This window comes from Trachypithecus francoisi, unplaced genomic scaffold, assembly GCF_009764315.1.
Source record: "Trachypithecus francoisi isolate TF-2019V2 unplaced genomic scaffold, Tfra_2.0 Lachesis_group8, whole genome shotgun sequence".
Lineage (NCBI taxonomy): Eukaryota > Metazoa > Chordata > Mammalia > Primates > Cercopithecidae > Trachypithecus > Trachypithecus francoisi.
This window is the reverse complement of record NW_022681473.1, coordinates 107,552,354-107,579,869: the sequence shown is the minus strand read 5'-3', so window position 1 is coordinate 107,579,869 and position 27,516 is coordinate 107,552,354. Positions and strand designations below refer to the sequence as shown.

General features: G+C 43.1%; 1 protein-coding gene across 2 annotated transcripts in view; it reads right to left on the bottom strand.

Annotated features, from left to right (window-relative positions):
- The window catches only part of CBL (Cbl proto-oncogene), a 91,939-nt gene extending 64,623 nt beyond the window's left edge, over positions 1–27,316 (bottom strand). The window contains exons 1-2 of one of the 2 annotated variants that reach the window (XM_033208120.1): positions 26,955–27,316; positions 5,100–5,347 (exon numbers count right to left, since the gene is read on the bottom strand). In XM_033208120.1, coding sequence (XP_033064011.1) covers positions 5,100–5,347; positions 26,955–27,149 — 443 coding nt within the window. In that variant the 5' untranslated portion in view covers positions 27,150–27,316. Of the gene's footprint in view, positions 1–5,065; positions 5,348–26,954 lie in introns of those variants that run through there. The other variant, XM_033208121.1, reaches the window with a different exon arrangement.
- Positions 27,317–27,516: the final 200 nt, after the last annotated feature.

Genomic DNA, 27,516 nt, shown 5'->3' with positions numbered 1-27,516 from the left:
TCAATCTGATAACTAAGATAGCTACTAGATGACTAACAGGTGCTAGAGTATACAGCGTGGAAATGCTGTACAAAGGGATGCTCTGCAACCCGGCTGGGATAGAGTAGAACGTTGTGAGATTTCATCACACTACTCTGAAGGGCATGCAATTCAAAATTTATGAATTATTTCTGGAATTTTTCATTTAGTATTTTCAGACCATGGTTGACTGCAAGTAACTGAATCCAAGGAAGGTGAAACGGAGGATAAAGGGGGACAACTATATACAAACATCCAATAGGCATATGAAAAGGTATTCACATGCACTTCAAAACCTCAAGATACCACTTAACCCCAAGTAGAATGGCTATAATAAAAAGTCAATAGCAAGTGTTAGCAAAAAATCAGAACCCACATGTACATCGCTAGGGGAATGAAAAATGCTACACCTACTGTGAAAACAGTTTGGAGGTTACTCAAAAAGTTGAACACGGAATACCATATGACTCAGCAATTCCACTCCTATGTATATATATATACTCAAAAGAAGTGAAAACATTTATGTGTATATGTTTATATGGCTATAGCCATACAAAAACTGGCACATAAACATTCATAGCAACATTATTAATAGCCAAAAAGTAGAAACAACACAAATATCATAAACAAGATATGGTATATCCATACACTGAAATATGATTGGCCAGGCGTGGTGGCTCAAGCCTGTAATCCCAGCACTTTGGGAGGCCGAGACGGGCGGATCACGAGGTCAGGAGATCGAGACCATCCTGGCTAACATGGTGAAACCCCGTCTCTACTAAAAAAATACAAAAAAACTAGCCGGGCGAGGTGGCGGGCGCCTGTAGTCCCAGCTACTCGGGAGGCTGAAGCAGGAGAATGGCGTGAACCCGGGAGGCAGAGCTTGCAGTGAGCTGAGATCTGGCCACTGCACTCCAGCCTGGGCGACAGAGCGAGACTCTGTCTCAAAAAAAAAAAAGAAATAGGATTTAGCCATAAAAAGGAAGGAGGTACTGATACATGCTACAATATGGATGAATTGTAAAAGCATTCTAAGGAAAGAAGACACACAAAAAAACCCACAAAAGGCCACCATTAATGTGATTCCACTTACACGACATGTCCAGAGCAGGCAAATCCACATAGACAGAAAGCAGGTATTAGTGATTACCAAGGGCTGGGGGAGATCCGGAGAGAGGAAAAAAGAGTGACTGCTAATAGGAGTGGGGTTTCCTGTGGGGGATGAAAATGTTCTGGAATTACAGAGGGATGATGGTTGCCTGACTTTGTGAATACACTAAAAACCACTAAATTGTACACTTTAAAAGGGTGAATTTTATGGTATGTGAATTATATCTCAATTTAAAAATTGAATAGAAAAAAAAACCTCTAAGTAACCAAAAAGATCACAAAGATCATAAAAAAGCCTATATATTTTTCCCTATTTACAAAAAACCCTTTCAACCTGAGAAAGTTGATTGAAAAAATGAACTCCTTGATCCTCACCTAAAATCTGTTTACTCTTATTTTACATATAATTTGTACAAATCTTGGTTCAAAGTCCATAAAATATTAAAAACCTCATGTTAGGGGGAATTAAATTGATACAGATAGGCACACTGACAGTGAGGTTTAAAAAGAGGCAAAAGAACTTGTCAACACATACTGAAGTCATTTGGTAAGGGCAAATTAGATATAGTTGAGCCTTAACAACATGGGTTTAACTGTGTGGGTCCACTTATACACAGATTTTTTTTCAATTTAAGTAACACCAAATGTGCCTGCCTGTCCTGCCTCCCCTTCCTCCTCCTCCACCTATTCTGCCTCTACCACAGAAATACCAGTACTGGAATTATCAGTACGGAGACAGCAGCCAACCCCTCCTCTTCCTATTCCTCCTCCTCAGCCTATTCAACATGAAGACAATGAGGATGAAGACCTTTATGAGGATCCACTTCCATTTACTGAATAATAAATGTTTTATTTTCCTTATGATTTTAATAACATTTTCTTTTCTCTACCACACTTTATTGTAAGAATACATATAAAATAGAGGCCAGGGCGGGCGGACCACTTGGGGCCAGGGGTTTGAGACCAGCCTAGCATATGAGGCTAGGTGGTTTGAGACCACCTAGCCTCAATATGGTGAAACCCTGTCACTACTAAAAATACAAAAAAATTAGCCCAGCGTGATGCACACACCTGTAATCCCAGCTATTTGGGAGTCTGAGGCAAGATAATTGTTTGAATGAGGGAGGCAGAGTTTGCAGTGAGCCAATATTGCGCCATTGCACTCCAGCCTAGGCAACAGAGTGAGACTCCGTCTCAATAAAAAAAAAAAAAAAAAAAGACGCTGGGCGCGGTGGCTCACGCCTGTAATCCCAGCACTTTGGGAGGCCGAGGCGGGTGGATCACGAGGTCAGGAGATCGAGACCATCCTTGCTAACACTGTGAAACCCCGTCTCTACTAAAAATACAAAAAATTAGCCGGGCGTGGTGGCAGGCGCCTGTAATCCCAGCTACTTGGGAGGCTGAGGCAGGAGAATGGTGTGAACCTGGGAGGCGGAGCTTGCAGTGAGCCGAGATTGCACCACTGCACTCCAGCCTGGGCGACAGAGCGAGACTCTGTCTCGAAAAAACAAATAAATAAATAAATAAGAAAAAAGAAATGCTCTTTAAAATAAACCTGTTCTATGACAGCCTATCATCTATAGGAGAAAGTCTAGAAGTCAAAAATTACCATCTATAGGAGAAAGTCTAGCAGTCAAAAAACAGCCCTTCATAATCTGACTTCAACCTGTATTTCCAGCATATCTGTCTCCCACAATTCTAACCAAACCAGACTTTTATTTATTTTAAACATACCAGCGCCTCCATTTTCATGCCACTGTGTTAAGACTTTTCTTGACTTCTCTGCCTAGAAAATTCCTACTTATCCTTCAAACTCTAATTCAAATTACAAGTCCTTTAAGCCACCTTTTCTGATGCCACTGGACAAAACTGTATTCACACAGTACTTTTTAAAAATGTTTCATTTATTTTAAGTAGAGGTCTCGCTGTGTTGCCCAGGCTGGTCTCAATGTCCTGTGCCGAAGGAATCCTCCCACCTCAGTCTTCTGAGTAGCTAGAACTACAGATGCATGTCACTGTGCCTGTCTCCCAATAGCATTTTGTACGTATCTCTATTAATGCATTTGTCATATCACCTCAAATTTGAATGCTTAACTTTCCTTTTCATCTCCTAGAACCAGAACCTAGTTCACAGTACATGGTAAATAAAATTTTTAAGTTTTGGTACCTAATGAATTAAAATTATTTTTTAGAAACTCAGCAATACAAAATCACTAGCTAGCTAAAAGGTCCATGCAGTCGCGGTTTTAACAAGTTACGAAATTTGAATATTTAAAAGGAATAAAGTTCACTTCCAGATAAACTAGAACAAAGGTTCTTATGGATTGAATTCACTCATCAGAATCTTTTTAAGAAAAGATGGACAGGCCAGCAGAAGTGGCTCTCACCTGCAATCCCAACACTTAGGGAGGCTGAGGCAGGCAGATCCCCTGAGGGCAGGAGTTCAAGACCAGCTTGGCCAACATGGCAAAACTCCGTCTCTACTAAAAATACAAAAATTAGCCGGGCACAGTGGTGCATGCTTGTAATCCCAGCTACTCGGGAGGCTGAGACAGGAGAATCGCTTGAACCTAAGAGGTGGAGGTTGCAGTGAGCCAAGATCGCGCCACTGCACTCCAGCTTGGGTGACAAGAGCAAGACTCAAACAAACAAACAAAAAAAAAGAAAGAAAAGATGGACATTTAGAGTCCATTATTCAGACTACACCTGAGTAATTTGTTGCAATAATGGTAATATGGATAATCATGTGCATAAAATTTTAACTGAGAGCTAGGATTGCCAGAATCTAGGCCAACAGGCCCAAAGGAAAGTAGACAACAAGCACACCATTTAGTATGTTACCGCTAGAGTCATGCATGGTAACCAGATGTCTTCAGAAATACTGTTCCTTCTAATTCAAGTCACTCCTCGATAGTAACTTACTCACTAAAAAATTCTAGTGGAATTATTTTATTACTCATTCTAGATGAGTTAATATTTAGTTCCAATTGAACAAAATCAAACACAATTACATTCACACATACAGTTAACTTATTTCTCTCCCAGTATGTAATTTATGACAGCCAAGCTAACAACCTGCAGGATAGCCTATAGTTTCTGGCATTTAATAAATACAAAAGAGGGCCAGGCGCGATGGCTCACACCTGTAATCCCAGCACTTTGTGAGGCCAAGGCGGGCAGATCACCTGAGGTCAGGAGTTGGAGACCAGCCTGGCCAGCATGGTGAAACCCCATCTCTACTAAAAATATAAAAATTAGCCAGGCATAGTGGTGCACATCTATAGTCCCAGCTAGTCAGAAGGCTGAGACAGGAGAATCACTTGAACCTAGAAGCCGAGATCGCGCCATTGCACTCCAGCCTGGGCAACAGAGCCAGACTCTGTCTCAAAAAAATAATAATGATGATAATAATAAAATTAATACAAAAGAATACATAGTGATCCTTCAAATATGTATTGAATTAACTGCATTCACCTCTACCTATTTTATTTGAAAAGTTACTTTTACCTGTAAAGAAAACGTCATTTCACATAGCTTCATGTTTTAAAAAGTTAAACTAGTGGCTTTTTCCCCTATTATCCCACACATAAATTTACCTAATATGCTACAGCTTTGGGCAAGATCTGCCTCTTATTTACCCCCAAACTCCACTTAACTCCAATCTTCTTTCTTCCAAACTCCCATCTACTCACAAACTTTCACGATCTTCAGGTTCTCCAAAGGACCTACTGCCTCCAACTCATTTTCATTACTATCAGTAAATGATTTTTCAGAGGTAAGCAAATAAATCAGAGTTAGGGATACTACAATGTCCTACATGGCAACCTTTTATATAAACTATACCTTTAAATCAAATGTCAACTTTCCATTCCTACTAACATAAAATTAAAACCAACTCAACTACTTCTACGTGTTACCCATTCAGGCAGTCACAGACCTGCATTATTATTTGTGTAGTATTTCTCCATTACCTAGGCTGAGAATTCTCCTCATACATTCTTTCTTTTCCCTCCTTGAAGAGGCTTATGGTTTGCTTAGTTTTCTTCATCAAATTCTCCATGAATACCCTAAAATACTCATTTTCTCCAAGTGTCTCCATCTTCCCCTCATATCTTGACAAGATAGTACGGAGATGCTGGTAGGTATCTGGCAGCAGGTCTAAGATATAAGGTGGGCTATTCTTTAGCGCCAGCTTTGGGTTCTGACACAAACGCACCACCTGCAACAAATGAAAAAGAAGGGCTATTACTTGGAGAATTTTAAGGACAGCTCCCTTTTTTAAGTTTAAGAAAGATGGTATATATGTGCTTTTTTGCAAAATATGAAAAATACATGAGAATATAAGAAACAGATCCATAACCCCATTGCCCACAGGCAATCAGTTTAAAATTTTTAGTGGTCCCCCAGAAGAATGTGTTTTTAAATCCCTTTGAGAGACTAATGGTACAGATAACACTCAGACCAAACAACTAGGGGAAAACATCCACATAAATGCCTAAAACATGCCAGATGTTTTAAATATACTGCTTTTAAATATACTGCTAATCCCCACAATATTTTTATTTATTTATTTATTTGAGACAGGGTCTCACGGTTGGAGTGGAATGGAGCAATCATGGCTCAGTGCAGCCTCAAATCCCCAGGCTCAGGTGATCCTCCCACTTCAGCCTCCTGGGTAGCTAGGACTACAGCCACACGTAACCACACCCAGCTAATTGTTTTTATTGTAGAGACATGTTGCCCAGGCTAGTCCCAAACTCCTGAGCTCAAACGATGCCAACTGCCTCAGCCTCCCAAAATGCTGGGATTATAGGCATGAGCCACTGCATCCAGCCTGACCCCTGTAACAGACTAAAGAAAATTCCCAGGGACAGAAATAAAGGACATGACTGCCCTGGGAGGTAAATCTCTGTAATCTAGGGGATTACAGAGTTTTGTCTGTTTTTTGAGACAGAGTTTTGCTCTTGTTGCCCAGACTGGAGTGCAATGGTGTGATCTTGGCTCACCGCAACCTCCACCTCCCGGGTTCAAGCGATTCTCCTGCCTCAGCCTCCCCAGTAGCTGGGATTACAGGCATGCACCACTATGCCCAGCTAATTTTGTATTTTTGGTAGAGACAGGGTTTCTCCATGTTGGTCAGCCTGGTCTCGAACTCCTGACCTCGTGATCCACTGGCCTTAGCCTCCCAAAGTGCTGGGATTACAGGTGTGAGCCACTGCGCCCAGACCTTTGTTTGTTTTTTGTTTTTGAGATGGAGTTTTGCTCTTTTTGCCCAGACTGGAGTGCAATGGCACAATCTCAGCTCACTGCAGCCGCCGCCTCCAAGGTTCAAGTGATTCTCCTGTCTCAGCCTCCCCAAGTAGCTGGGATTACAGACACCTGCCATCACACCCAGCTAATTTTAGTATTTTTAGCAGAGATGGGGTTTCGCCATGTTGGCCAGGCTGGTCTCGAATGCCTGACCTTAGGTAATCCGCCTGCCTCGGCCTTCCAAAGTGCTGGGATTATTGGGGTTTGAGTTTTAACAACCGCTTGAGGAACAGGAACAGACAGGTCCTTGGACCCAGCAAAGCCTGGAGCTGAGAGTCCTACAGTTAGACTCAGAATTTGCCTGGTAATTCTTCATCCCATCTTTTACTGTCAACTTTTCTGAGTTATGTTTTAAGTGTTTCTTTTAAAGATCATAAAGACAGATTTTAAAAATCCAATGTAACAATCATTGTTTTCTAACTGGTAAGTTTAGTCCATTTTGTGTTTGTCAAACAAATAAATTTAGATTTCTACCTAACTTGTTTGTGCTCTCTATTGACACGGACTTTTCTGTGTCTGGAAAAGACAAACTATTGGAACAGAAAGTCCAGAAGCAGACTCATACATGTACATAAGGAAATTCGGTATTGGTGGTAAACATTAAAAATCAAGAATACAAGAGAAAAACTATTGAAAACTTTGCTCTCCATATGGAAAAAAAACAAAACTAGACCCCTTACACATTACATGAAAATAAACTTCTCACAGCTCTCCTCAACTTCCCAAATTTGGCATAATTTCTTACTGTCTTGATAATAATTCTATGTCTTCTAGCTTTTCTAGCTGTTAGCAGTTATTTGGTTCAAAACAACCTAAGCTAACATTAATGGAAGCACATGTCTGACATTCTCGTTTTTATTTCACATTTAAAAATACCTATTTTCTTGTGTCACCAAAAGCTCATTATAAACTTTTTTGAGATATTTAAATAATTCTAGTCTATGGATAGACAATAACATATCTTAACCATCTCCCCCCAACTTTGTTTTAACATTTATTTTGTTTTCAAGTCTTTACTACTGCAACATCACAGTGATGAACATGCTTGGGCATTTCAGTCTTCTATACATCAGATTATTTCCTTAGGATAAATTTCCATTTAATAACTAATGATCAAGAATTCTTCAAAACTTAGCCGGATATGGTGGCACATGCCTGTAATTCCAGCTACTCGGGAGGCTGAGGCAGGAGAATCACTTGAACCTGGGAGGTAGAAGTTGCAGTGAGTCAAGACCATGCCACTGCACTCCAGCCTGGGCAACAGCAAGATTCTATCTCAAACAAACAAACAAACAAACAAACAAAAAAAACAGAACTCTTGAAATAATATGAAAATTGTAAAACTAAGATACGTCATTCTCAATACAACATTTCTTGAACTCTTGTTTTCTTAAGTTTTTTTTGTTTTGTTTTTGGTTTTTTTTTTTTTGAGAGACTCACTCTGTCACTCAGGCTGGAGTACAGTGGTTCAATCATAGCTCACTGCAACCTCGAACTCCTGGATTCAAGCAACCCTCCTGCCTAAGCTGCCCGAATAGCTGGGATTAAAGGCTCATGCCACCACATCCAGTTAGCCCCATATATATATATAAGCCTAGCACATAAAGACAAGCCGAATCAACAAAAAACATTTGGTTCATGAATATTTTCACAGCATTTTAGAAAGCTCTTCTTCCTATCAAGTGTTTAAGTCAAAAGGGAAGAACATGGCCCGGGAAAAAAGACTCCACCTCACAAGGTAACTATATTCTAAGTACAACAGAGTTAATAACTCATATTAATAAAACAAATACAGACAGTTCCCAGTTTACAAGTGCTACATTCCAAAAGTAAGTCAGGTATTTATAAACAATACATTTTACAATAAAAATATTAAAATGGTAGGTTCCTATGTTAGTCTGTGGAAGGAGGTGGGGGAGACTGACACTGTAACTACAGATTAATATCCAGCAAAAACTGAAAACTAAACATAGTTTATATTAAGAAACATCCACTGGCCGGGCGCGGTGGCTCAAGCCTGTAATCCCAGCATTTTGGGAGGCCGAGACGGGCGGATCACGAGATCAGGAGATTGAGACCATCCTGGCTAACACCGTGAAACCCCGTCTCTACTAAAAATACAAAAAACTAGCTGGGCGAGGTGGCGGGCGCCTGTAGTCCCAGCTACTCCGGAGGCTGAGGCAGGAGAATGGTGTAAACCCGGGAGGCAGAGCTTGCAGTGAGCTGAGATCCGGCCACTGCACTCCAGCCTGGGAGACAGAGCCAGACTCCGTCTCAAAAAAAAGAAACATCCACAAAAGAAAAGGAGGTAAGTGACAACTGGTCAACATGGTGAAACCCTGCCTCTATTTAAAATTACAAAAACATTAGCCAGGCATGGTGGCAGGCACCTGTAATCCCAGCTACTCGGGAGGCTGAGGCAGGAGAATCGCTTGAACCCGGGAAGCAGAGGTTGCAGTGGGCCGAGGTCACGCCACTGCACTCCAGCTTGGTGACAGAGCGAGACTCCATCTCAAACAAACAAACAAACAAAAAATACAAAAAATAATGTTTTCTTTAATCTGGCTTACTTCATTGGAAGAACACAGGATACAACACATATATGTACAAAATATGTGTTAATAAGCTGTTTTATGTTATCAGTAAGGCTTCTAATCAACAGCAGGCTATTACTGGCTAACTTTGGGGGAGGGAGTCAAAAGCTACGTGTGACTTTCGATGGGGGGGCAGGGGCTGGAGGTATTGAGGGGGATGGGACGTGGGGTGGTCTGTGCCCCTAACCTCCTGGCTGTTGTAGGGTCAACTGCACATCCCTTCAACAACAACAAAAAACTAAACTAAAACCTTTATCATATGCAATCAATAAATGTTCATGACAATGGATCAGCCCTCACAACATACCACAAAATGTTCCCAAAACATTTCATGAATTAGTATTTTTAAACTAGTACCATGTGCCTTTCACAAGTATTATCTGTCCTTCTTTAGTATGTAACCTCTTAAAGTTTATTTGCATATTAAATGTCTGTTTTTCTCAAGATCTTCTGAAAATGAATCATCATGACCAGGGAAATCAGCACTGCACTAACTCTTAAGTCTTCAACCATGGAACACTAACACAGGCCTCAAAGAACATGAAGGTAGGCCTATTCTTTTTTTTTTTTGCTTCATCTTTTAAGAGACAGAGTCTCAAAAAACAAAAATTGCCAGGTGTGGTGGCTCACATCTGTAATCCTAGCGCTTTGGGAGGCTGCAGCGGGCAGATCACGAGGTCAGGAGATCGAGACCAGCCTGACCAACATGGTGAAATCCCATCTCTACGAAAAATACAAAAACTAGCTGAGTGTGGTGGCACATGCCTATAATCCCAGCTACTCGGGAGGCTGAGGCAGGAGAATCACTTGAACCTGGGAGGCAGAAGTTGCAGTGAGCCAAGATCACGCCACTGCACTCCAGCCTGGTGACAGAGAGAGACTCTGTTTCAAAATAAATAAATAAAATAAAATAAAATATAAATAAACAATAAAAACTTTAGGCCAGGTGCGGTGACTCACACCTGTAATCCCAGCACCTTGGGAGGCCAACGCGGGCAGATCACTTGAGGTCAGGAGTTCGAGAACAGCCTGGCCAACATGGTGAAAGCCCGTCTCTACTAAAAATACAAAAATTAGCTGGGTGTGGTGGCACACACCTGTAACCCCAACAACTGGGGAGGCTGAGACAGGAGAATCGCTTCAACCTGGGAGATGGAGTTTGCAGTGAGCAGAGATCAGGCCACTGTACTCTGGCCTGGGTGACAGAGCAAGACTCTGTCTTAAAATAAAATAACATAAAATAACATAACATAACATAAAATAAAATAAAGTAAAATTAAAAAAAAAAAATTTTTAAAGGGTCAGGCATAGTGGCTCATGCCTGTAATCCCAGCACTTTGGAAGGCTGAGATGGGAGGATGGCTTGAACCTAGGAGTTTGAGACCAGCTGAGAAAGATGGCAAGACCTTTTTTTTTTTTTTAAAGAAAAAAAAGGGTGTGGGGTGGTTTGCTCTGTCACCCAGGCTAGAACACAATGGCATGATCATACCTCAAATGCAGCTTCAAACTCCTGGACCCAACTAGACCTCCCAAAAACACAGGACTACAGGTACACGCAACCACACCTGCATAATTTTTTTAAACTATTTTTTGCAGTGATAGAGCCTCACTGTGTTACCAAGGCTGGTCTCGAACTCCTGGCCTCAAGTGATCCTGCCTCCTGGCATCCCAAAACGCTGGAATTATATACAGGCAAGAGCCACCATTCCTGACCATGCTGCTGATACTCTTGAAATTAACATTCTTTGGAAAGGAAAAAAAGTCCTTATTATGTATAACCTCTTAAAAAAAAAAAAAATGGTTTCCAAAGGCCCTGTGTGAATAATTCAACTCGATAGTTAACAAACATCAAAAACCCAAACCATCTGCCTATATTATTTAGTGAATTTTAAACTGGCAGTCACAGTTAACCTTCAAAGAACATGAACCCCAAGCTTAAAAAAATTCACCAAAAAATTTCTGAAAGATAAAAATATTTTCCTGCTTAGTCTGTCCTCCATTTGGCCAACTCTATTTTGCATTCCAAATCCTGCAGTGGCAAAAATGGCTGCCTTTTGTTTACTTCTGCCTGTACATTTACAGCATCACTCAGAACAATGTTAAAAAGAAACGTGCTTAGCTCTGGAAAAACCAACAGTATCCTTGTACAGCTGCCATGCACTCCATTCATAATAGCTTTCTCACTGGCCTAGCTCCTCCCTTTGCTTCTGCCAAGACTCAATGGTCAATAGAAAAAAATTGCAAAGTGTTATGATCACAATAAAGAGCAATAAAACTATGCTTGAAAACTGCTAAACTTTTAAAAAGCAAAATGTTATAGAGAACAACAATGCCTAGGCCTAATGCTGTTGTGAATACAGAATATTTTCTAACACTAAGGAATTTGCATTTTTAATTAGGCAGAAAACCATAAGCATATAAGTCTAAAATAACTTAAATATTTTTTATCTCTAAAGACTCCAACTTATTGATAGAAGCATTTTTCATTTTCATTTCAATGTTTTCCCATGTTAAAAATGAATAGTTTTATGCTACAAAAGCAAGTATTCAATATGTGGAGCTCTATGTGTAAAATGTCATTATACTTTACAAGGATGAATATTAACCTCCTGTCAAGAGGAGAGGAGGACACCAGTGCACAAGTCCAGAGACCTGGGCTCTAGTCTGGTGACACTGATGCTATGCAACCTCAAGCAAATTATTTGCCCTTCTGGGTCTCAAGTTCTGTCTCTCTAAATGAAAGAGTTAGATCAATTTATTTCTAAAGTCTCTTAAAGCTTCAAATTTTAAAAACTCCATCTCAGAAACTTGAAGAGGTTTAACAAGTATAAATATATAGTGACGCTTTTTTAAACGAAAACTCATGACTGTTTTTCAAAGACAAATCAGAAACCTATCCCTTTTTGTTTTTGGTTTAATTTTTAAATAAAAATAGAGGTGGGGTCTCACTATGTTGCCTAGACTGGTCTTGAACTCCTAGGCTTAAGCAATCCGCCCACCTCAACCTTGCAAAGTGTTGGCATTACAGGCATGTGCCACGGTGCCTGGCCAGAAACCTTTGCTTTTTTTTTTTTTTGAGATGGAATCTCGCTCTGTCACCCAGGCTAGAATGCAGTGGTGTGACGTCAGCTCACTGCAGCCTCCATCTCCCAGGTTCAAGCAATTCTCTGCCTCAGTCTCCTAAGTAGCTGAGACTACAGACGTGCACTACCACACCTGGCTAATTTTTATATTTTTAGTAGAGACAGTGTTTCGCATGTTGGATAAGCTGGTCTCGAATTCCTGGCCTCAAGTGATCGCCCACCCTGGCCTCCCAAAGTGCTGGGATTACAGGCATAAGCCGCTGCATCCAGCCACCTATACTTTTTTTTTAACAAACATATTTTAAAGTCAACCAATTATAGGAGGAAAAAAAGTGTCATCACTAGACAATAGCCCCATCATTAGACAATAATTTGAAAAACACCTTACTTGTAATTACTATTCTCAATTTTTGATTTCTCAAAACTCCCTTCAGGTTCTTGAATTGCAGTTACTACACAGCACTTCTCAAATACCACCCAACAGCATTTATCAAAAACACCATGCCACTTATAATTCATTACCAGTCTCATTACTTTCACTTACCACATCAACTGCAGAAAAAACACATTCAATACAATGTATGTTCTGACAGCTTAACCATGCAGTTTTTATATATATTTTTTATTTTTATTTTTTTGAGACAGGGTCTCACTCTGTCACCCACACTGGAGTGCAGTGGCGCCATCACAGCGCACTCAGCCTGGGCCTCCTAGGTTCAAGTGATGCTCCTCCCTCAGCCTCCCCAGTAGCTGGGACTACAGGCATGTGCCACATCTGGCTAATATTTTTTCAGACACAGGGTCTGGCTATGTTATCCAGGCTGGTCTTAAAATCCTGGTCTCAAGTGATTCTACCACCACAATCTCTCAAAATGCTGGGATTACAGGAATGAGCCACTGCACCCAGCCAGTTCTACTTTTAAAAGGCAAAAATGGGCCAGGTGTGGTGGCTCACGCCTGTAATTCCAACACTTTGGGAGGCCGAGGCAGGCGGACCACTTGAGGTCAGGAGTTCAAGACCAGCCTGCCCAACATGGTGAAACCTCCCCACCTCTACATAAAAATACAAAAATAACTCGGCATGGCCAGGCGCAGTGGCTCATGCCTGTAATCCCCACACTTTGGGAGGCCAAGGCAGGTGGATCACAAGGAGTTCGAGACCAGCCTGGCCAACATGGTGAAACCCCATCTCTACTAAAATTACAAAAATTAGCCGGGCGTAGTGGCACATGCCTGTAATCCCAGCTACTCAGGTGACTGAGGCAGGAGAATGGCTTGAACCCAGGAGGCAGAGGTTGCAGTGAGCCAAGATCATGCCATTGCACTCCAGCCTGGGGGACAGAGTGAGACTCCATCTTAAAAAAAAAAAAAATAGCCAGGCGAGGTGGTGCCCGCCTATAATCCCAGCTACTTGAGAGGCTGAGGCAGGAGAATCACTTGAACCCAGGAGGCAGAGGTTACAGTGAGCCAAGATGACGCCACTGCACTCCAGCGTGGGCGAAAGAGTGAGACTCTGTCTCAAAAAAAAAAAAAATGCAAAAACGTTTATTTGTCCAGAGTTATCGATGCAACTTCAAACCAAATACTTGGCATGAACTAGAGATTACAGTGGTCCTCCTTTATGTTAGGGGGATGCATTCCAAGACCCTTAGTGGTTGCCTCAAATCAAGGATAATACCAAACCCAAGTGCGCCAATCAGAGCACGTTTCTGTGCATGACTTCCATCCACAAATTTAACACTTTTTCCATCTTAACTAAGCACTTATCATATACCAGGGCCATGAAGTATGACAGCAAGCCTAGTATACATTTTTTTGTTGTTGAGACAGAGTCTCACTCTGTGCCCAGGCTGGAGTGCAGCAACACTATCTCGGCTCACTGCCACCTCTGCCTCCTGGGTTCAAGCAATTCTCTTGCCTTAGCCTCCTGCCGAGTAGATGGGATTACAGGAGCCCACCTCCATACCCGGCTAATTTTTGTATTTTTAGTAGAGACAGGGTTTCACCATGTTGGCCAGGCTAGTCTCCAACTCCTGACCTCCAGTGATCCACCCGCCTCAGCCTCCCGCAGTGCTGAAATTACAGGTGTGAGACACCATGTCCAGCCCTAGTATCAATTTCTTTTCGCTTCTTCAAAATTTTGTTTTAAAAAAGGGTTTCACCGGCCGGGTGCGGTGGCTCAAGCCTGTAATCTCAGCACTTTGGGAGGCCGAGATGGGTGGATCACGAGGTCAGGAGATCGAGACCATCCTGGCTAACACGGTGAAACCCCGTCTCTACTAAAAGCTACAAAAAACTAGCCGGGCGAGGTAGCGGGCGCCTGTAGTCCCAGCTACTTGGGAGGCTGAGGCAGGAGAATGGCATGAACCCGGGAGGCAGAGCTTGCAGTGAGCTGAGATCCGGCCACAGCACTCCAGCCTGGGTGACAGAGCGAGACTTCGTCTCAAAAAAAAAAAAAGGGTTTCACCATGTGACCAGGCTGGTCTCGAACTCTTGGACACAAGTGATACAACCACCTTGGCCTCCCAAAGTGCTGGGATTACAGGCATGAACCACTGAGCCCAGCCCCTTCTTCACAATTGCATGAGTAGAAGATTCATTCTTACTGTACATCTTAGTAACCTCAGAATATGATTTTTTTCTTAACAACTTTCAATTGTTCACTTAAAGGAGGCACTTCCTGGTTTTTCTTTGGATATCTAAAATGCCAGCATCATTACTCTTATGCTTTGGGGGTCATTAAGTAAAATAATGGTGACTCAAATACAAGCACTGCAAGACTGCAACAGTTGATCTGAGAATCAAGATGGTTACTAGGCGACTAACAGGTTGGTAGTGTAGACGGTGTGGCTACACTACTATATCCACAGTATGTATCCACACTGCATAAAGGGATGATTCATGCCCAGGACACAAGCAGCACAAGATTGCAAGATTTCATCTCGTTACTCAGAACAGCACACAATTTAACTTCTGGATTGTTTATTTCTGGAATTTTCCATTTAATATTTTCAAACCACAGGTAACTGAAACTGCAGGAAGCACTATGGATAGGAAAGGACTACTGTAAATGTTTTAGTATCACTTTGAGATGCCATACACTAATTAAGACACAATTGTGGATGAGGGTATTACATAAGAGCCTGACTGGTCTAAAGTTCCTCCTCATTCCCTTTTTTGCCTCCTCAGAAATTAATGGTTTGCCTCATGAGCCCCATAGACTGTATTGCATAGAGGGTTCCCAGAGCCCTCTACGTACCTTCGTTGTATCACACAAATTGTAAGTTTGAGTGCCGGGTCATCTTTAACTCCCCAGCAACTACTACATTTATGTTAAGTGTCACTGTGGAAAAGTGTCAACATAATTTTCACTTGAGGTAACTAAGAATCAGCTGCTTTTCCTTTTTCCTTTTCCTTATTTAGAGACAAGGTCTCACTCTGTTGCCCAAGCTGATGCACAGTAGCAGGATCATAGCTCACTACAGCCTCAAACTCCTGTGTGATCTTCCCACCTCAGCCTCCTGAGTATCTGGGACTAAAGCAACTCACCACCACGCCCAAATAATTTTTTTTATTTTTTATTTTTGTAGAGATTCGGTTCTAACTATATTGACTAGACTGGTCTCGAACTCTTGGCTTCAAGTAATCTTCCCGCCTTGGCCTCTCAAAGTGCTGGGATTACAGGTGTGAGCCACTATATCCAGTCAAAAATTTATATTTTAAAGTATTACTTTCATAATTGAAGAACATCATAATTAAAATCTTAAACTGCCATTTCTTTAAAAAAAAAAAAAATCTGCTAGGCTTATCCAAAATAAAAGGAACTGTGGCATACGGCCTTCCTATATCAAGTCTGGTACCTGGGCCTGCTGCAGTGACATCTCCTGAGAGCTGATCAGGAATGCAAAAATCTCTCAGGCCCCACTCCAGACCTATTCAAAGTCAGTATTTTAACAAGATCCCCTGAATTTATCTGAATTCATGATAAAATCTGAGAAGTACTGGTTTGTAAGAAATCGCTTGACAGAGTCTGAACATCAGTTTAAGATCCACATAAAGGCCGGGCGCAGTGGTTCAAGCCTGTAATCCCAGCACTTTGGGAGGCCGAGACGGGTGGATCACGAGGTCAGGAGATCGAGACCATCCTGGCTAACACCGTGAAACCCCGTCTCTACTAAAAATACAAAAAAAAAAAAACTAGCCGGGCGAGGTGGTGGGCGCCTGTAGTCCCAGCTACTCCGGAGGCTGAGGCAGGAGAATGGCGTGAGCCCGGGAGGCGGAGCTTGCAGTGAGCTGAGATCCAGCCACTGCACTTCAGCCCGGGGGACACAGCAAGACTCCGTCTCAAAAAAAAAAAAAAAAAAAAGATCCACATAAAAATTTAACAAAAATATGGGCTGCACACGGTGGCTCACGCCTGTAATCCCAGCACTTCGGGAAGCCGAGCCAGGCAGATCACGAGGTCAAGAGATCGAGAGCATCCTGGCCAGTATGGTGAAACCCCGTCTCTACTAAAAATACAAAAATTAGCTGGGCCTGGTGGCGAGCGCCTGTAGTCCCAGCTTACTCGGGAGGCTGAGGCAGGAGAATCGCTTGAACCCGGGAGGCGGAGGTTGCAGTGAGCCGAGATCGCACCACTGCACTCCAGCCTGGCGACACAGCAAGACTCTATCTCAATAAATAAATAAATAAAATAAAAATAAATAAATACAATACAATAAGTCCAAGAGAGGAGGAAGCAGAAATTAGGATCCCATCCCCACTCAATGAAGCACCAATGAATTGGCCTCATTTTAGTCCTTCCTCCATGCCAGATTCAAGCCACAGGGAAGGCAGCAAATAGTGGTGGTTGTGAGAAGGTGCCCAGGCAAGGGATGCTGTCACACACGACTCACTAGCCATTCCAAAAACAGCAGAGAGGGACCCAGAGTGGCTGCTTATTTCTTGTGAGAGAACCACAGGTGCACCTATGATAGTGGCATCACATCTCCCCAGTGCTTGGATCCCCAGTGGATGCACACCACCAGTGCCATCATTAGCACCCCCTTTCCCTCCTTGCGGAAGCTGCTGCAGGAAGGAGCACTGTGGGGACAAAGCTGACGCTGGCTTCCAGGTGGTTGCCTACTCCTACCTATTTTCTTCCAGCACAAAATTTGCTAATCATGAAAATATTTCAGTGACTTGTTAAATGCCCCTTTTCTAACAATTTTTTTTTCTTTTTTGAGACAGAGTCTAGCTCTGTCACTCAGGCTGGAGTGCAGCGACACAATCTCTGCTCACCGTAGCCTCCATCTCCCAAATTCAAGCTATTCTTGTGCCTCAGCCTCCCGAGTAGCTGGGATTACAGGCGCCGGCCACAACCCCCCACTTTTTTTTTTTTTTTTTGCGACAGTTTCACTCTTGTTGCCCAGCCTGGAGTGCAATGGCGTGATCTCGGCTCACAGCAACCTCCACCTCCCAGGTTTAAACGATTCTCCTGCCTCGGCCTCCCAAGCAGCTGGGATTATAGGCATGCACCACCACGCCCAGTTAATTTCTGTATTTTTAGTAGAGATAGAGCTCACCATGTTGGTCAGCCTGGGCAGCACAGCCTGTGCAACACAGCAAGACACCATCTCGAAAAAATAAAACAAAAATGTAGCCTGTTTTCAAACAAATATTTAGTCCATTTGGCTTTTAACATTCTAGGTTAATCATTAGGGAAATTATCACAGTATAAATATTATTGTATGTTTGAATACAACATTGAACTCTGCTGAAGAGGAAGACTCCAGGACCAATTTGACCATGATTTATCAGATTCATTATATGTATACTGCTGGCTAAAAACATATTAAAAAATAACTTTTTTCCTATAGCAAGAATCAGCAAAAACTTCAACCAAACTCACAAAATGAAGACAGCATACAATATTTTCCCCTGACCTAACCCTACTTTTATTCTACATGCCTTTCAAAATCCTATTGCTGATTACATGAAATATCCAACCATCTCATGTTTTACATTAAGGAATTATGAAGAATCTTACATCCTTTGGGTGAGCCTTTCATAGGGATAAAACACAAATCAAGTTTTACAATAATTATATACTACCTTTATGAGGTAAACCCTCGTTTAGTAAATGCTACTATTTTAGCGAGTTACAGAGCACTCGCTAAAAAAAAAAAAAAAAAAAAAATTCCCTACCGGATCCCCTCAATTAATTCGACAGAAAATGAGGGAGTGACTATGTTAAGACAAAGCCTTGGTCCTAAGGAGCTCTAACAGGGGAGAGAGAGAGATGTTAATAAACTGAAGCTAAAAAGTAAACTACAATCTGAACTATCTGATCAGAAAAAATAAAAAATGTAGTAGACAACATAAATTAAGTATAACTGGAAAAGTATACAAAAGCCTCTATGATCACCACACAAAGTAACCAGCACTCACAATTTGAAGAAACACCAATCTTTGAAGTAGACAACAGATATTTCATTGAATAGTACTAGTTAAACACTATCTTACTGTCGTTCAAGAGAATGCCTACTGGCCAGGCACGGTGGCTCACACCTGTAATCCCAGCACTTTGGGAGGTCACAGTGGGTGAGTCACTCGAGGCCAGGAGTTTGAGACCAGCCTGGTCAACATGGTGAAACCCCATCTCTATCAAAAGTACAAAAATTAACTGGTGTGGTTACACACGCCTATAATCCCAACTACTTGGGAGGCTGAGGCAAGAGAATTGCTTGAACCTGGGAGGTGGAGGTGACATCATGCCCCTCACTGCATTGAACCGAGACTGTATGCCAGCCTGGGTGACAGAGAGAGATTCCGTCTTTTAAAAAAAAAAGGCTGGGAAGGGTGGCTCACGCCCGTAATTCCAGCACTTTGGAAGGCTGAGGCAGGCGGATCACCTGAGGTCAGGAGTTCGAGACAAGCCTGACCAATATGATGAAACCCCGTCTCTACTAAAAATATAAAAATTAGCCAGCCGGGGCTCAGCACGGTGGCTCATGCCTGTAATCTCAGCACTCTGGGAGGCTGAAGCAGGCGAATCACGAGGTCAGAAGATCGAGATCATCCTGGCTAACACAGTGAAACACCATCTCTACTAAAAATACAAAAAAAAATTAGCCAGGTGTGGTGGCAGGCACCTGTAGTCCCAGTTACTCAGGAGGCTGAGGCAGGAGAATGGCGTGAACTTGGGAGGTGGAGCTTGCAGTGAGCCGAGATCGCGCCACTGCACTCCAGGTTGCGTAACAGAGCGAGACTCCATCTCAAAATAAATAAATTAATTAATTAATTAATTTTAAAAATAATAATTTAAAAAAATAGAGAATGTCTACTTCCCTCGAATGGAGGGGAATGCTATATAAATCAGAGGTCTATACAGCAGGTGACCTGAACAGGTCACTTTCTAAATAAATGGCTTTTGTGATTGAGACTTTGTTGTATACCTGAGAAGGTAATGTATGGAAGCACTTTTAGGACGGTGGGTAATCCACCACTCCAAGTCAGGCTCCATTATTAACTAAGTTACTTAACCACTCTGAGCCTCAATGTCTTTATATATAAAACAAGGATGATACCAACAAAGGGCTACTGCAAGAAATAAATCAGTTTTAATGTAATTAAGATAGATGCCCCCCGCCGGGCGCGGTGGCTCATGCCTATAATCCCAGCACTTTGGGAGGCCAAGGCGGGCAGATCACAAGGTCAGGAGTTTGAGACCAGCCTGGCCAACACAGTGAAACCCTGTCTCTACTAAAAATACAAAAATTAGTCAGGTGTGGTAGCACACACTTGTAGTCCCAGCTACTCAGGAGGCTGAGGCAAGAGAATCGCTTGAACCCAGGAGGCAGAGGTTGCAGTGAGCCAAGACCATGCCACTGCACTCCAGCCTGGGCAACAGAGCGAGACTCCCTCTCAAAAAAAAAAAAGAAAGAAAGAAAGAAAAGAAAAGATGGATGCCCCCCTCCATACCTTTTCCATGCAGTTATTCCTTGGGGACCCACAAAGCCAACTACTAGCTGGGTGCAGTGGCTTGTGACTGTAATTCCAGCACTTTGGAAGGCCAAGGCAGGAGGATGGCTTGAGTCCAGACGCTTAAGGATGCAGTGAGCTATGATTGTGACACTGCACTCCAGCCTGGGCATCAGAGCAAGACTCTGTCTCTTAAGTAAAAAATAAATAAAAATAAAAATAGGCACTTGGTCTCAAATCACCCACTTGGCCCTCTTTCAAGTGTACTAAAAAATAAATAAATAAATAAATACCTTTCTAAAAAAATAAAAACAAAACCAAAAACCTTACAAAGTATCTACTATTATGGAAGGCTCCATAACTGGTTATTGCAGGAGACAAGCAGGTTACAGGTGCTACCCTCAAGGACTTTACAATCTTGAGAGGTTAAGATAAATACAGAAAAAATATTGACACATTTCACACAGAGAAGATAAACCTAAGAGATCCTCATCACTTCAGACATATTTCACCTATAGTCACATCACTTATATACAATTTGTAATGTAATCTCCTAGAGTGTAACAACTTAATACCTACCACTACGCTTGAGTGTGCAAATACAGGAAGGAAAGGAACTGAGGGAGTTAAGCAGTAGTCCAATTAAATGCTATATACTAATTTGCAAATTCTAAGTGCATCTCACTTCCAAAATACAGGAAGTTTCCTAAGGTGCTTTTAGGAGGCACATGAGGCAAGGTGGATAGGGTAAGGCAGGAAAAGTTAGAAGGAAGGAAATAATCATCTTTTTTTTTTTTTAAGACGGAGTCTCGCTCTGTCACCCAGGCTGGAGTGCAGTGGCTGGATCTCGGCTTACTGCAAGCTCTGCCTCCCGGGTTCACGCCATTCTCCTGCCTCAGCTTCCCGAGTAGCTGGGACTACAGGCGCCCGCCACCTCGCCCGGCTAGTTTTTTTGTATTTTTTAGTAGAGACGGGGTTTCACCGTATTAGCCAGGATGGTCTCAATCTCTTGACCTCATGATCCGCCCGTCTTGGCCTCCCAAAGTGCTGGGATTACAGGCTTGAGTCACCGCGCCCAGCCAATAATCATCTTTTAAAAATACTTTTTTGGCTGGGCACAGTGGCTCATGCCTGTAATCCCAACACTGTGGAAGGCTGACGTGGGAGAATTATTTGAGCCCAAGAGTTTGAGACCAGCCTAGACAACTTGTCAGACTCTGTTTCTATTTTTTTTCTTTTGTTTTTTTTGAGACGGAGTTTTGCTCCGTCGCCCAGGCTGGAGGGCAGTAGCACGATCTCGGCTCACTGCAACCTCTGCCTCCCATAACCATCATGCTCAGCTAATTTTGGTAGAGACGGGGTTTCACCATGTTGGCCAGGCTGGTCTCAAACTCTTGACCTCTGGTGATCCCCCAGCCTCAGTCCTCCAAAGTGCTGGGATTACAGGCGTGAGCCACCGTGCCAGGCCTAACCCTGTCTCTATTTTAAAAAAAAAACTAGTTAATAATAATGAATAAAAATAAAAAATATATATATATATTTTCTTTGAGACGGAGTTTTGCTCTTCTTGCCCAGGCTGGAGTGCAATGGTGCGATCTCGGCTCACCGCAGCCTCTATTTCCCGAGTTCAAGCAATTCTCCTGCCTCAGCCTCCCACGTAGCTGGGATTATAGGGATGCGCCACCACACCTGGCGAATTTTTTGTATTTTTAGGAGAGAAGGGGTTTCTCCATGTTAGTCAGGCTGGTCTCGAATTGACCTCAGGTGATCCACCCGCCTCGGCCTCCAAAGTGCTAGGATTACAAGCATGAGCCACCATACACCCGGGCAATAAAATATTTTTTTAAATTCAAAAAAAAAAATGTAATTTTCTTTCAAGCTCATGCTTTTAAATGTATTTTTCTAATAAACTATATCCCATTTAAAAATCATTAATACCTTAATGTTTTAATTATATAAACTAATTAAAAATAAGGGCGGGGCGTGGTGGCTCACTTTGGAAGACTGAGGCAGGTGGGGATCACCTAAGGTCAAGAGTTCGAGACCAGCCTGACCAAAAAGGTGAAATCCTGTCTCTACTAAAAATACAAAAATTAGCTGGGTATGGTGGTGGGTGCCTGTAATCCCAGCTACGTGAGAGGCTGAGGCAGGAGAATCGCTTGAACCTGGGAGGTGGAGGTTGCGGTGAGCTGAGACTCTTGACCTCTGGTGATCCACTTGCCTCAGCCTCCCAAAGTGCTGGCATTACAGACATGAGCCACCACGCCCAGCCTACAATAAGATATTTTGAGAGACCACATTTATATAACTTTTACTACAGTGTATTTTATAATTGTACTCTTTCATTATTGTTGTTAATCTCTTACTGTGCCTAATTTATAAACTAAGCTTTATCATAGGTACGTATGTATAGGAAAAACATAGTATATGTACAGGGTTCAGTACTATTCGGGGTTTTCAGGCATCCACTGGGTGTCTTGAACATATCCCCTAGGATAATGGAGGATTACTGTATTTACAGTGGCTCTGAAACCTCCCTTTTCAGAAAAAGTTTGCCAACCTCTGTTCTATTTCATAATGGAATGTAAAGTCTCTTACTAAATTGAGCCAGGTACGGTGGCTCATGCCTGTTGTCCCAGCACTTTGGGAGACTGAGGTGGGCAGATCAACTGAGGTCAGGAGTTCGAGAGCAGCCTGGCCAATATGGTGAAATCCGTCTCTAGTAAAACATAAAAATAGAAAAATTAGCCAGGTATAGTGGCGCAAGCCTGTAATCCCAGCTACTCAGTGGCTGAGACACGAGAATCATTTGAACCTGGGAGGTGGAGGAAACAGTGAGCTGAGAACGTGCCACTGCACTCCAGCCTGGGTGACCGAGCAAATAAATAAATAAATAAACTCTCTTATCAAATTAAACACTTTGATACTTCTACATTTACATTTAAAGCAATTTACTTATTTTTGAGACAGGGTCTCACTCTGTTCCCCAGGCTGGAGTGCAGTGGCTCGCTCAACAACTCATTGCAGCCTCGATCTCCTAGGCTCAAGCTATCATCCCTAGCAGCTCAAACTTAGAGGAAGGCACCACCACGCCTGGCCAATGTGTGTATTTTTTGTAGAGACGGGGTTTCGTCATGTTGCCCAGGCTGATCTGGAATTCCTGGGCTCAAGCTGGGATCAAATGATCTACCTACCTCATCCTCTCAAAATGCTGGGATTACAGATATGAGCCCGGCATACATTTAAGGCCAATTTAGGTGCCTTTTTCTCTTCACTTCCCACTCCTCTCCTCCCTGCCCAATTGTCTTTTGGCTTACTAGCCACTTTCTTCGCATAGAAGCACTTACGCACATGTTTATTACAATACCCTGGGGTGGCAAAAAGAAAACCAGAGGCTCTAACTTTAGTTTAATAACAAGCATTCTAGCACAAACATTTTTCCAATAGTAAGTTTAAGTTCCATAATGGATTAGTAAATCGGGCCTATGTTAACCGGAATCCATGTCTTATGCCAATTTTTCCATCTGTATAGATCCCATATTGGGGGAAGGAAAGAGACTAACAGTTCCCAGTGCTAATTCAATAAACTGATTAAGAGTTGGCTGGAATAATATTCATCCAGCTTCAACAACAAAGATAAAACAGGTATGAGATGGTGACTTAGAACTAAGTATGTGGATGGCCAGGCGCGGTGGCTCACACCTGTAATCCCAGCACTTTGGGAGGCCGAGGCGGGCAGATCACCTGAGGTCAGGAGTTTGAGACCAGTCTGACCAACATGGAGAAACCCCGTCTCTACTGAAAACAGGGGAAAAAAAAAAATCAGTTGGGCATGGTGGCACATGCCTGTAATCCCAGCTATTCGGGAGGTTGAGGCAGGAGGGAATCACTTGAACCTGGCAAGCGGGGGCCGCGGTGAGCTGAGATCGTGTCGTTGCATCCAGCCTGGGCAACAAGAGTGAAACTCCGTCTCAAAAAATAAAAATTTAAATTAAAAAAAAAAAAAAGAACTAAATGTGTGTCATTCAAAGGAATTAAACAGATTTTTTTTTTTTTTTTTTTTTGAGACCGAGTCTCGCTCTGTAGCTCAGGCTAGAGTGCAGTGGTACGATCTTGGCTCACTGCAACCTCTGCCCCAGGTTCAAGGGATTCTCCTATCTCAGCCTCCCAAGTAGCTGGGATTACAGGCGTCTGCCACCACGCCTGGCTAATTCTTGTATTTTTTAGTACAGGCAGGGTTTCACCATGTTGACAGAGCTGGTCTGGAGTTCCTGACCTCAAGTGATCTGCCCACCTCGGCCTCCCAAAATGCTGGGATTACAGGTGTGAGCTATGGGGCCCGGCCCAGAAATTTTGTTAAAAAGAATTAAATGTGTGGGACATCTGTGGATTTGACAGTAGATTCTTCACCACTTAGAGCACCTGAAGTCAAGGTGTGGTGACACATTTAAGACTTTCAACAATAAAAATGAAATAAAGTGAAAAAAAGAGTAAACCTCATGCTCAAAACATCAAGGGTAAAAGAGAAGGTGCAATCTAGTAACATCACAGAGGTATTCAAAGATCTGGAAAGCAGCATAAACCTATCAGACTGACACATCAGAAAGTACTACGTTTTCATAGCAACTAGAAATATGTGATACAGGGGGAGGAGACAGTACTAAAACCAACCTTTGAGGCAAGTAATACAAAAATAAAACATCCCTCTCCCTACACTGGAATGGAAAAGCTAGAAGCCTACTTTCTGTGAAACTATCAAACCTGAAAAGCAATTCGAGTCAAAACTTTTGAGTCCTCTTTATTCTTCCCAAATAATTAAACATTCTGCAGAATAAATCAAAATTCAATACACATACTTTAAATAGATGAAGGAGTAAGACTTAAGGAAGGATTTTATTTGGGCTACCTTGTAGAATAGGACTACCTATATCTTACTCTGTATTTACAGAAACACTTTAATAAGAATACAGAATATTCTTATTCTTTTAGAATAGAGGGCCGGGCCCAGTGGGTAACAAGAGCAGATACTCGTCTCAAAAAAAAAAAAAAATACAGAATACAGAATCTCTTTAATAAAGAGATTATTCTTAAGCAGGGGTCACTAATTAATACAATTTTGATTGTACTGCACCCACATGTCTGATACGAGACACTCATTATAAAGGTATTTTTTTCTGTGCCAGAGGAAATTTTTTCATCCTTAACGATATATCCCTAAAAAGCAAACTAACAAACTTTAGCATTTGAATACCTTTGATGCGCTTTTTTTAAAAGAGGCGACACATTTAAAGTTTCCTTTCACACACCTAAACTTTCTGTAAGGATTTTATTATAATTTCTAATAATAAAATTAGTACTACACCACCAATATAATCAACACACAAATACTTGTGTCATTAATCACAATACCAATTATTTAACATGAGAAAAACCAGCCCTAAAAAGGTAGCTATGAAACCACTGCCACGCACTACAGGAGTGTTAATTCACACACAGGACTTATTAGGCATTTGAATTACCCATTACAATTATGAAGCTAAGCGCTTCATAATCATTGTATTAGCGGTTTCTAGTCCAAAACAGCCCATGAAGAACTTTACAGAAGAGGAACCGAGGCCCAGAGAGGAACCAAAGAAAACCAAATTTTACCCTGGAGGAAATAACACCATTCTGTTAAACGTGCCAGATACTTCTAATCACTTTTCATGCGCAATATGAATTTTGCCAAAGTAATTAACGAATATGAAAAATACCAAGAAAACATACTGAATTCTAACAAAGCGTCTGACTGCTTAAACACTTAATTACTTGAGACTAACTACATTTCATTATATAGAAACAACTATAAGGAAGTAAGTCTCCCAAATGACAAACTTAGTGGCTAAATATAAAGGAGTTATTTTTGTTCGTATTTGCAAAAAAACAAACAAACAAGCGTAATCAAAGAAGCTCATCGAACAAGTTTAAAGTCAGGACTTGCAATAAGGAGTCAGAACCGTTACCAGAAAAAAAGAACCCAGCTCAAGCGGTGTGGTAGGGAGGAAGTTATTAAGAAGTTAGAATCTGCTGCTGCTTAACAGGCTCAGCTAGTCCATCTTTCAGAAGATAATAGTTCTAACCAGAACTTGTGGTTTAATCAGTGCATATCGCAGCACCAGCAATGGATCACATCCAGTGTTTCTGAGGGTAACAAAAAACTTGAGCATCACATCCAGTGTTTCTGAGGGTAACAAAAAACTTGAGCTGGCGCCAGATGTGGAGAAAAGTTATTTCCTTGCCCCATTTAAACATCCCTATGTCTTTTATCTTCGGGTTACATCTTAATAAGAAGGCACTATACTCTCACCCAGAGCACAGCTTCCCTGCGGAGCTGTCCTGACCCTAGCCAGGTTCCTCAATCAGAGCCCAGGAACCCAATTCCCTGGTTAGATCTCACCCAGCCAAGAGCCCCAGCCGGTAAATCAAACACTCTTCCTCACGCCCTCCCTGCTAACCTCCCAGGCCAATTCCGTGACCTACATCCCTACACCCTGCACAGAGCCCCACACTCCGCACCCCCCATTATACTTCCGCCCCACTGGCTTCCCAGTTAACCTTCGCCCCAGCCCCCACTCCATCTTTGTCTGGCTACCCCAAACGCGGCACCCCAGCGTTTCCCGACTCCCAACGGCAGCCCCTCCCCCACGCCGCCCTCCACTCTCCCGGCCTCGTCCCCGCCCCCACGCCCCCCATCCCCCGGCCGGTCACCCCGGCTCCGCGCCTCCCCGGCTTCACCAGACACGTCCCCTCCCCCGCTTCCTCCGTCCGCTCGTTCCCCACCCCGCGGCCCTCCGCCCACGCCCACCCTGCAACAGCTGGCGCTCCGCAGGCCTTTCACCTTGTCCATGAGCTTCCAGCACTTCTCCACCATCTTCTTGTCCACGGTCCCCGGCGGGTGGGGGCTGAGGTGGTGGTGGTGGTGGTGGTGCGGCTGGAAGGCGTCCTTCATGAGCCCAATCAGGCCACCCGAGCCCGAGCCCCCGGAGCCGCCGCCGCCCCCGGCCCCAGAGCTCTTCTTCACGTTGCCGGCCATGGCCTGGGCAGGGTCGGAGCCCAGGCGGGTCCGCCGGCTCGGCTCGACTGCGAGCGAGGGAGAGAAGCAGGGCGTGAAGGAGGGGCCTCTCCCGGCCGCCGCCGCCGCCGGCTATCCGGGCGGAGGGAGGAGCGGCCGTGGGGAGGGGAGTGGGCGGTGCCGGGAGAGCGCGGGACGCGCCCCTTCCGAGCGCGCGAGCCCGAGGCCGGCGGGGCGCGCGTCCCGGAGGCGGACCAGCTTACTGGTGACCTCGGGGAATCGGCCGACCGCGGCCGGACTGCGCAGCGACGACCCCCGAGCCACTGGCTCCGAGCAGCCCGCGTGCCCACAGCTCCCGGAAAGCCGCAGCCAGCTTTCCGTGCCCGTC